This window comes from Pteronotus mesoamericanus, unplaced genomic scaffold (genome assembly GCF_021234165.1).
Source record: "Pteronotus mesoamericanus isolate MK-2021 breed Mesoamerican mustached bat unplaced genomic scaffold, CSHL_Meso_final contig_42, whole genome shotgun sequence".
Taxonomy (NCBI): Eukaryota; Metazoa; Chordata; class Mammalia; order Chiroptera; family Mormoopidae; genus Pteronotus; species Pteronotus mesoamericanus.
The window spans coordinates 8,692,601-8,704,681 of NW_026555157.1; the positions used below are offsets into that span (position 1 = coordinate 8,692,601).

Consider the following 12,081-nt stretch of genomic DNA (forward strand, 5'->3'; position numbering starts at 1 on the left):
AAAACAGTACATAGACTCTATTACATAAATATTTTTGCAGTTAGAAGCTGGCCCTCTGGATTATGTACGAAGAATTGGTTGCTACATACTGCAGTAGTTGGCTCAAAACTAAAACTTCATTTTTTTCACTTGTATTTTGATCTGTGCATTGGCTATCCATAAAATTCAGTATTTTTAAAAAACAGCTCTTCCATTAATTTGTGTGGACTTACATGGAAGTGACCCAAATATTTTATATTCTTTCCATCCTTGTCATTTGTAGATAGGGAAGCAAAACAAAATAAAACAAAACACAACTCAGTGCTTATAATAGAAGGTTTTTTTTTCCTGTTTTTTTTTAAAAACATATGCTGCTATTTTTCCAAGTATTGTTTATGCAATTTTAGTCGTACCTTAAAAAAATTAAAAATATATTTTGTTCAAGTTCATAGACAAGGCTCTCATAATAATGTTCTGTAGAGCTCCATTTTGCCCAATTAGATATTTCAGCTTGATGGGGAAAAGCCTTAAAGATTTTATTTTTGCCAGAAAAGGTTAAAAAACTCTTCATTACTTAATCGTTCTTGCCCTTGTTATCCTCATCCCAAGGGATATAATATTTGACTAATTCTGCCTTGTGAATTTGAAACACTTAACAATAATGAGGAACAAGGGTCAAAACAAAAGCAAAAGCCCCCTACCAGTATCATTTCTATGATGACTATTTTTATAACTTTCACTAGGTAATATAGTTTACCTTTTCTTTTTTCTTTCATGTAGAATATTTGAGTTAATAATCTGGCACATCAAATACAGTATACTGCCAATTCCTTGGGAAAAAATTTTTGCTTCAGCCTTAAAAATATGGCAGAGATGATTCATTTACACCCTTAAGCAAAGTTGTCTGTTACCGATTGCCTTTTTTCACTTGCCATGGTAACTAACTGGAGGGACAACTAATCACATTAAAGAGAGAATGATGCAAACCTTGTGTGAGGGTTTATGTGTGTATTTCTGGGAAAGATTTTTACATAACTCACTAACCCATAGACCTTTTCTAATTTTATAATTGTGCAAGGATAAACCAAATGTCAGTACACGGATATGTTACCATAGGAGGAACACTGGACTAGGAGTCAATACCTTTTAGACAAGTCACTAAGTAGGGGTTGCTATTCAGCTAGAATCCCTGTATAATCAACTATGTTTCTGACATTGTACATCAGTGCTGGTGTCCCTTTGGTGAGTAAGACAGGCTTATTCCTTGCTCTTGTGTAACTTGTGGTTAATATGTAAAACCACTTACATTTTGTGATATGGTTTCTTGTTCTGTAAAATGAAATGCCCACAAATATAGTAGGGAACAAAACACACACATGGGGAGATAAGTAATGTTATGAGAGGTAATAATTTTAAATAAGGTGGTCTGGTAAGGCTTTATTGAGGAGGTGACATTTGTAGAGAGGAATCATGGATATCTAGAGAAAGAGAATTCAGGTAGAGGAATCATCAAATGTAAAGGCTCTGGGGTGAGAGAGTACAATTGTGTTCAAACCAACAGTGAAAAGGCCAGCGTGCCTGGAGTAGAAGCAAGAAGTGGGAGATACCGCAGCAGGTGGGGAAGAAAGGGAACTGGGATCAACCTTCTAAGATCCTTCTGGGCCATATAGGGACTTTTGCTTTTGCTCAAAGTTAGAGGGCTTCAAACGGAAGAGGAAGGTAGTTTGTTTTCAAAGAATCACAGGTGCTCTACTGGGAATATTTGTAAGTAAGAGATTATGCGATTTTTCTTTTTGTTCTCTGTTTTCTATTCCTAAGAAATTTTTTCTGCCTAATTATATTTTTCCAGAAAGAGAGTAAGCTTTTGTATGTTTACTATTAGATAATAAAAGGTGACTAAGCCACATAAGCTCTTACTCACTTTAAAAATATCTAGGACAATTTCAGTAAGTGTATCAAATGATGGATCAGTATGTAATTGATAGTTGATATTATCCAGACCATATGTTTTATTTATATTTTTAGCCTTGGAGCTCTATTTTGCGGAATTGGAACTTCTTAGCTGTAACACACCCAGGTTACATGGCATTTCTTACCTATGATGAAGTGAAAGCACGACTGCAGAAATACAGCACCAAACCGGGCAGGTAAGACTTCTTGACAGTCATGTTATGTGATGTAATGAAGACGAAAAGTCCTTTATGATTCCTTTCTAAGTAAGTCAGTAATACCCATGAGGTGGAGGGATGGCGGTGCTCATACACCAAAACAGTGCTTCTTGAGTGAACTCTTTAAAATGATACCTTGTGCTTGTTCTGAAACTTAGCGTTCATAACATGAAAGAAAATACTGTGTAAGTTGATGAACTTAGAGATTTATTAAGTCTCAAAGTTCCGATTTTCAAATTGGAGTAGAATATTAGTATATTGACTGTTTTCATGATTCTTGTGTTTGTGTATAAAATTGTATCTATCAACAATTGACTCCAAAAAACAAACTCAGCAAAGAAGAGGTACATACACAGAATCACGGACATGGAGAGCATTTTGATGGTTGCCAGATGGGAGGAGGGTATGGGGAAATGGCTAAAGAGGTAAGGTAAGAAGTACAGAAAGGTAGTTACAGAATAAGCGTGGGGATGTGAAGTACAGTATAGGGAATGGAGTGGCCAAAGAATATACATCTGACCCTGGGACATGAACAGTGATGTGGGGACTGCCTGAGGGAGTGGGGTACTGGGTGGAGGGAGAAAGCGGGGGAGTAAGAACAACTATAGTAGCACAATCAATGAAATATAATTTAAAAATTGTATGTGTATATTTGAATATTGGCTTAATGTTCATTTTTAAACTATTTTTCAAGACATTCAATTTGGCTCTATGATTAAACACATAAATACATATAAACATATATAAATACATAAACATATATAATCCAGTGTTATAATCCAAGCCAATTTTATGTCCATGAGAACTTTCATTATATTCCATGCCTCTTTACAGCTGCAGAATTTATTTTCCAGATGATAAACTGAGTGAGATTCACAGAGGTTTGTTCAGTTTCTTTTACTTTGCCCAAGAAATCACATCTTGTTAATGGCAACTCTGGGATCAGAAAATGTCTCATCCCTGCTTAATGCATTTTCCCCACATCTCGTCTGGAAATGCAGTAGGCACATACTAGCCATTGGTGCCGTGGCCAGGGAAGTGCTGGGTGTGGCAGTAATGGCAGTGGAAACCTGTCCTCACACTCTCTCATTTGAGTAAGGAGTCACCACTTCAGTGGCCATGAGTGTCCTGATTTTCACATAGGGGTCATTTCATTTTAGGAAGGAATTTGGTTGCTTTTTTAAAGTCTTTTTCTTCTAGTATGATTTTTATTTGATTCGTATTGCAAATGGTATTTGTCTTTTAGCAAAGTCTTTTCAAGTGCAAGCAGGTATTGTTGATTACTTTCTTTGCTATAATGAAAATTTCCCCCTTTTTATATTAATAATTTGTATGGCATATAAAACAGTTTCGCTCATGTTGAAGTCTTCTGTTAAGATTAAGAAGAATTGGTTTTCATCGTGACTATGAGAGTAGGTCAGATAATGTTGCATGTCGACAGTGGCTTAAATGAGTCATTCTCTTTCATCCAAGAGTTTCCCAAACCAGGATTTCCCATGACTTTTACTGTCTAGATTGGCATCAGAGTATCTTTTTGTTCCTGAAGTATCATTTGAAAGTGTGATGTGGTTGGAATCATGCAGTCTTACCAGTTTAACAGAGAAGTTACTTGGAAAATTAATCTTGTTCAATTCTTTAAATATAATAAGGAAACTGAGTCCCTTTTATGTTCTCTTGTTTAAAGATCTGCAGAAAGTTCGTAACAGTGGAAGCAAAAGCCAGGTCTCATCACTATTGGAATAGTTCTCTTAATAAAGAGATAGTCCCCTTTGGAAAGATGTCTCCCTTTTTTTCCCAACTTGCCCTGTAACAATTTATTCTACTAAGTTTCAGGTAGTTAAAGATGAAATGTTTAGTCTGTGGTAAATCATAATATTTAAAATATGATGGAGTATTGAAAACGTGATTAGGAAAACTCTCTTAATGACTAAGTCAAATAGTTTTGATAAATATTAGCTTTACAGAATATATCTGTTTAATCTTTTGTCTTGGAAAGTGTTCCAACCCTGGTTTCATGGTAAAGAAAATAGCTGGGCCTTTTCCAAGGACTTTTGGGTTCCTCAGATTGTACTTAATTTGGGATGCAACTGGCAGCCATCAGTCTATATGGACTTTTCTTTATCTGATAAAGGATGCCAATAAATGATAGGTTGATACTCTTTTTTTCAGGCTGTTTAGCAGAATGTTTTTAAACTTTTCTAAGAACTTCTTTCCAAAACTTCTGTAAGCAAAATGTGGTTCTTAGTATTCATAGGTCAGCTCTTTTCTAAACACTTGAAAAAGGATATTTTTAAACAATGATAGTTATTAACAACCAAAATACATAATTTTTAAATTATGAAGTATTGAATTCCACAATAGGAGCTGGCTCAATTTTTGTCTGATATGGACAAGTAAATTTTTTACTTATTTATTTTTACTTTCCAAAAATGATTTATGTCATAGCTTTTTCTTACCACCAGCACTTTTATACAGAGTATCCCCTACTGGTAATGGCAATAAATCGTTCGATAGTTTACAACTTAAATTATTTTCTGATATAACTGGAGATATTTGAGTGAAATGATCATTGCTTCTCTTACAGATCAGTAAATGTACTTCAACAGTGTTAAAATAATTTAGAAGAAAAATTCATATCAGGAATTCTAAGTGATTCTGTTTATTGTTTTGCTTAAAAAACTTAACAAATTGTATAGTACTTATATACATTTTGAATGTAATTCAACATATTTTTTCCATGTTTTACAGCTACATTTTCCGGTTAAGCTGCACAAGACTGGGACAGTGGGCCATTGGCTATGTGACGGGGGATGGCAATATCTTACAGACCATACCACATAACAAGCCCTTATTTCAAGCGCTGATTGATGGCAGCAGGGAAGGATTGTGAGTATGAGAAATGGATGTCAGGGCATAGTCACAGATGTGAAGAATACAGACTGCTCTGAGACGGAGAGAAGGGATAGTGAGGCTGTGGCATGGATGTTTTTTATTTCGAGAGTAGGAAATGGATGCTCCTTAGTTTTTATTGTTTCTCTCTTAAAATAGTCATTTTAAGGTAACCTAATTATTTGAATTTCGCTATATATTATAGCAAATAAATTCCAACCTGAAATGATAATGCATTTATATCTTTCATAAGAAAGGAAGTTGCAACTTAAAAGTTGTTTTAAAATAGATCTAAAACTGTACATACACACACACATACACACAGGGGTGGGCAAAAGTAGGTTTATAGTTGTGAGTATGCCACACAGTTTGTCCTTGTATTATTTATTAATTATGGTATTATTTTCCATATGGACAACTGTAAACCTTTTGCCCACCCACAAAGTCCCTTCATAGTAAACATAGCCATCATTCATTTAGCCCTATGCCCATTTTCTCCTTTTGTTGTATTTTTTGTGTCATTTCATCCCACTGACTTTATGGCCCTTTGCCTTCCTGAGTAACACAAAGACATATGTGATTCAGTCGCTGCAGCACGGATTGTGGTAGAAACCTATCAGGAGGTCCACCAAGCCAGCAAAGAGAAAATGATTTACGTTTTACCTTTCCAAAATTGCAAAAAAAAAAAAAAAAAGAAAAAGAAAAAGTGATGGGATTATGTGAAGAAAAAGAATGCATTTTTTTAAAGTTGTGAGCTTTCTAGAAATTGTCATACAAGAATTATATGACAAATTTTGGAACTAAGTGTGTTCTTCTCTCTTTTTCTCTTAAGTATTATAACTTTACTCTTAGTTATTTGTATTTTACCTCTAGTGCAGCAGAGATTCATATGTGTACCTTTCATTCACTATGATTGCAGGATTTTTGATTTTAAGAAAATGTGCCTTAAAGTTTTAACTTATAAGTAGAGGTTATGAGTGGACTAATCTATCATTTGATATAGCTTATTTATATTGTTATAATGCCTTCCATCTAGTATTTTTCAAAAGTCAATCAAAAATAACAAACTATAATTTGTAATCAGTAGTCTAGCCTCCAAACACCTATATAAATTAACTGTTAATATTTACACAAGCATACTTGCATACACAAACATTGTCATGGGAGTGGAATTTTCACTTTGGGGATAGATTACATTAAAAATAGATCAGATTGAAATTTTAATATGATTTTAAAATAGATCAGATTTTTAGATGAGATTAAAATTGACATTATATTAATTAGATCATATTTTGTTTTAAGATCAGTAAAAATATGGGAGGGATGTCATGTATCTAGTTCAGCTGTCATCAGGGTCAGCTGTTCTTCCATAGCTAATCCAGTATTGTGTGACATCGGTGATAAATTTATTTTGATAACCAGCCAGGATTTGTCCTTTCTTTACTGCCTTTACAAGGGGCTCATCAGTGGCACCCTGGTTTAATGAAGACAATAATCATTGAATTGCCCTTCATATGTTGAATAAAAAGAACCTTTTAACCTGTTCTCTAACAACCTTATTGTCATAATTGCAATCTTTCATTTCAGACTTTTTCCTAGAATTTCTACATGTTTTTGAAGTGTGGTGATCAAAATGTTATATAATAATTTTTAAAATTGGCCACTTTGGGGTATAAAATGAAAGTTACTTAACAACTTTTGCTTATCGCCCCACATTTAATGTTTGTGGAATTTTATCCCATCTCTATAATGACACTCTAAATTTGTATTGTAGTCAGATGTAGTCAACTCCTTTTCTTAAATCTTAAGAAATTTATCTCACTGATTTGTTCCTTACCACTTGAGAACTGTCTGTCCTTTTAAGTTCATTTTTCTTGGGTTTCCCTGGGTATATTATAACACTAACATATTTTAGACTCTTCATTTAAGGATAAATATTTTTTGCTACTTCACAGAGTAGTTTTAGTGGTTTGTCCTTTAAAATATTCACCATTGTAATGGTATATTCTCAATTTTTCATTTAAGCCATCTAGGACAGAAAGATACAGAACAAAATTAACCAATACTTAATAAATTGACAAAATCCAGCAGTAATACTGCCATTTAAAAAAATGTAAAATAGGTATTTACCAACACAATAAACTTTATTTTAGTGAGTTTCTTAGTAAAAACTTTTTAATACAACAAGATGGCACTATTAGTATAACTTTTATTTTTAATTTCAATTATGTCTAATAATGGTACTTTATAAATCACTCTTTGTTTGTAACTTGATTTGAAGTAACTGAAACATGAAATTGTAGTCCTTTCTTTAAATGTGTGTGTGTGCACACGTGTACGTGCCGGGTGCGTAGAAGGTGAGATGGAAAGAAATAGGACGGGATGCTGGAGAACTGGTAACACTGTGCAAGTGTTTGAAGAACTCCTGGGGGAAACCAGTGGCCTTAGTTCCAGTTTTCTCTACTCGTGTTGTTAAGCATGATGTAAACTGATACATTTAACATTGACTGTGCTTCAGATGAAAGATGTAATAATTGCAAAAATATGTATATTCAAAGTATATTGGAATAGAACACAAGGGACCATTAAAACAAATGTTTAACTTACCTCATGGACATATAGTAAGGGTATTATTTGAAAATGGTTGCTTAGTGGCTGAGTCCATACTTACTATGTATTTCTTATGAAAATAATTTCTAGATTTTAAATGTTTTAAAAATAACATAACAATACGGCACAAATAATGCCCCTTTTTATTACAAAATCATAAGCATGTAATTCTGTAATATAACAATATCACACTCAAGAACACCATATGATATATTAGGTGAAATGTGCAAATAAAACTATAAATTATCACACCCATATTATTACCTTATCAGCCACACTTAAGCAGGCATTACTTCTGCTGGACCCTGTATTACGGAAATAATTATAGAATAGGTTCTTGATATAAGTTCCATAAAAAAAGAAATATACAAAGGTATGATTAAATATAGAAGAATTTGATTAAATAACTTAATTGTAATTAAAACTGATTTGTTTATAGTAATAAAGTTTCTGTTTATAACCCAGCTACCTTTATCCTGATGGGAGAAGTTACAATCCTGATTTAACTGGATTATGTGAACCTACACCCCATGATCATATAAAAGTTACACAGGTAAGGACTATTTGTGCAAATGTATTTATAATTTATAAGTATCTATGATACCTTTGACATAAATAAAATTCTCTACTTACACTAGAACCAAAATCACCTACGGGGTACCTAATGCAAAGATAATGTAAGGAATTCTAAGATTGTTTTAAAGTAAAACACATCATTTTTTCCATTTTTTAAATAAAAAATTTCTGCTGTTAATAGCCTGCCTTTCAATATAATTTCGTTATTTATTTGAGGAGATAGATAAATCCACAGGTAGATAGATAAATATGGCAGAGCTGTAGGCTTAGGAAACTCCATAGCAGACTAGGATAACTCTAGGCATTAGCTTTCATAGTCCAATGAATAAGTGAAGCCAGTTGAAGTTAATAATTCTTATAAATTCATTGTTGGTAGTCTCATAGATTATGAATGGGAGTGTAACGTGGTAAAGCCTTTCTTGAGAGTGACATTCGGTATTTATCAAAATCTAAATAAAAATATCTTTACACTAGATTCCATATAAGTATCAGTTGCATATACACTCAGATCTGTACTCCAGGTATTCACTTTAGTATTTTTCATAAAAATGAAAAATTAAAAAATACTGATATATTCTATCATAGGTTAAAAAATCATATGTTACTCTTACTATATTATACCATAAAGTCATTAGCAAGAGGATGGTTGTAGCTCTGCATAATCACACGGGCATCTCTGCATTTTATGTAAAAACGTTCTGTTTATGGAAAGTCTAATTATGTAACACTTCATTTTGTAAAACACATTAAGTTCAATTTCTGTAAGTAAAGAAATTACCAAATATGAATATAAGAATATATTTTTAAATAATAAAAATTAAGAAACACCAGACTGGTAACAGTGTTTTAACTGAAGAGGTAAAAATGGGGAGTCAGGGAGAGGATGGAATGATCTTTTTACATATAACCTAGTTTTAAAATACCTGATAACATATATTTTTGTGCTTTGTATAATAAATAAAAATCTTGTAAAAACAGAAAGTATGGGTTTGACGGAAGACAATAGGTAATTTTTTATTTTATTTCTAATTCTTTAGATTTTAATCCCTGTGGTCTTGATATTAAGTGAAACATACTTGTTGACATATGTACAGTGTTGTGGGCAGCTTTTAAACTTTAATATATGATTTCCATTTTTTTAAATTATGTAATGATACTGTGCCCTATAACATTTAAATATAAAGTGCTTTATATTTTATAAAATTCTTTTTTATAAAACCATTGTTTAAAAAATACATATTCAGGAATAGTCTCATTCCCTTAAATGACTTACAGATATTTGACTAGCTTACCGCTTACATTGCATTAAATTCTGCATCTAGGTTTTTAGCTTAATGGTAATATTTTTTTAATTGCAGATTGGTCCCTTGGATGTCAAAACCAACATAAATACTTATGTATTTAGGGACTTCAGTGATTTATAATTTATATTGGGTTACTTTAGATTTATTTTTTCTTCCCTGATCCATTCTCTCTTCTCTTTTTTCCTTAATTAAAAAAATTAATATATAGTCACACATACATTTATTATTGTAACAATTTACATATGAATGTGTATATGTATATAGGTAAATCTATGTACGTATATATAATTTTTCTCACCAATATTGTCAGATCTTTTAGTAGGTTAAGTATTAAATATTGTCATTTATTTATCCTACTGAGTACCAGGTATGTAAGCACTTCCTAGATTAGAACATTGTCTTATTTAAACAAATTTTATTTCTATAATTTTTTATATCGCTATTAAACAACACTTTTTTTTCTATTTTCTTTACATTGACCCAAGATATTTGTATCTCCTATGTCAAAATATTTGAAACTAGTAAATTAAGAGAAAAAGTTTTAATAAAACAGTTTTTGGTTGCTGAGGTGATTAATTTGGGAAAAGATTATCAATTTAGAATTAGAGATATAATATAGAATTTGAGAAAAAATTAAACTGATTGACCCTCAAGTATTTTTTAAAATTCAGTATATCTTATTATGTTTTGGAAATGATAGGCAATAAATGTGGGCCACCATACCTAATGTGAAGGAAGGCTTGGCAAATGCTGCTTTTCTTCCATTCTGGGATTTCTATAGCTAGCTAAGAAATAAAATTTAATGTACAGCCAGAATCATGTACATTCACATATATATTTGTATTTTGACAATTAAATTAGATGAGTATGTGGCATTTACAAAGAAAATAAAGTTTATTATGTTGATTTTTAAAACCATAAGTATTGTCTTTTGTATTACTGTGACTATTGAAGCAAGTCCCTTCCTAAAGGAATACTATAAAACATTAAAATAATTCGAAGTAATAAAAAAAGCCTATACAATTTCTGATAGAGGCTCAATTCTTTTTAAAAATTATTTTGTAAGTCAAATGATCATTACCAATTTATAACATGTCTCAAATAGCAATATAACTCTGACATGATCAAGTGCGAGGATGTACTGTAAATCATTGTATTTGAGAAAATTCAACATTAACAGTTCATGCAACAGATACTTTAACATTACTTTTTTCCTCCCCCCAAATTCCAGGAACAATATGAATTATATTGTGAAATGGGCTCCACTTTTCAGCTCTGTAAAATTTGTGCTGAGAACGACAAAGATGTCAAGATTGAGCCTTGTGGGCATTTGATGTGCACCTCTTGTCTTACAGCATGGCAGGTATAATCAAGGGTTAATTAGCCACGTGAATATCTTTCTTATATTTCCTATCAATATTTATCTTTTCAGTTCTCTACATCTTAGTAATTTAGGAAATAGTAGTGATAAGTACTTTGTTTGAATAGTTAGAAAAAACCCATGTGTTTAAGTTTCTTTAATTTATATAGTTTGATTCTTTTGTAGAATTAAAATTTTTATATTTTGATAATTTTATGCTACTTTATTTTATATCCATCAGCATTTATTCTCCCATATCGTCTTCCACCTTCCCTCACGCCTCTCTCCCCCTCAGTGACTGCACTGTTGTCTGTGTCTGTGAGTTCTCTCTTTTTTTTCTGTTTTTGTTCAATCCCTCCTACACACCACCACTGCCCTTGAGCTGTCAGCCTGCTCTCCATCGACGCATTTGTCTCTGTTTTGCTTGTTAGTTTATAATTTGATTATTTTGCTGTGCTTCATATTTTGTTTCTTTTGCTTGCATAACTTCATATTAGTCATAAGTAGTCTACTTGTATTAAACTCTTTGCCTCAAAAAGTCACTTATCCATGTTACCAATTAACTGTATTTACACAACTTACCACAGATCAGATTCTACGTAGAGTAGGTCAGATTCTAAAGCAGAGTAAACCCTAGTAGATAAATTGTATGTTAATGTTTCAACCACCTCTCTTCTCCTGAGGTAGTTTGGCTCCTGTCTCACATATGCCTGCTGTTGCTCCGTAAGGCTAAAATAGGAGAATCCAACAGGAAATGTCTCCCAAATATTTATGGTTCACTCAGAAACAGGCATTAAATTTTTCAATTTACAGAAGCAGAATCGAAGATAAACTGCCTCCCCCTCTCTAGGCAGATGTTCAATAAATATAAACTGATTTGATGTTTTTTAATAAGACCTATAGAATAACTGGGTTCCCCAAGGGCTTTCTTATATTTCTTTAAGTGCAATAAAGGGTGAGATTTTAAAATGGATCTTTGAATAGAATTTCCAATATTGAGTATGTGGAGGGTTCTCAGAATATTTTGGTCAAACCATTTTTAACTGCTGTTTAACACAGCCAGTATTGAAGTGAATATTGTTGATGGGATTGAGAAAGCAAATAATTAAATTTCAAGCCTTTTTTAAAAATTGCAGTTAAGTATTAATCGACATCCCTACCCTCTTCCGGAGCCCTCTCAGTCCTTGGTGTTTCC

The 12,081-nt window shown here is 32.4% G+C and overlaps 1 protein-coding gene across 1 annotated transcript in view; it reads left to right on the forward strand.

Moving 5' to 3' along the window:
* Nucleotides 1–12,081, forward strand: part of CBLB (Cbl proto-oncogene B) — a 207,846-nt gene that overhangs the window by 116,900 nt on the left and 78,865 nt on the right. The window contains exons 6-9 of the mRNA XM_054577335.1: nt 2,005–2,126; nt 4,896–5,033; nt 8,112–8,199; nt 10,758–10,889. Coding sequence (XP_054433310.1) covers nt 2,005–2,126; nt 4,896–5,033; nt 8,112–8,199; nt 10,758–10,889 — 480 coding nt within the window. The remainder of the gene's footprint in view (nt 1–2,004; nt 2,127–4,895; nt 5,034–8,111; nt 8,200–10,757; nt 10,890–12,081) is intronic.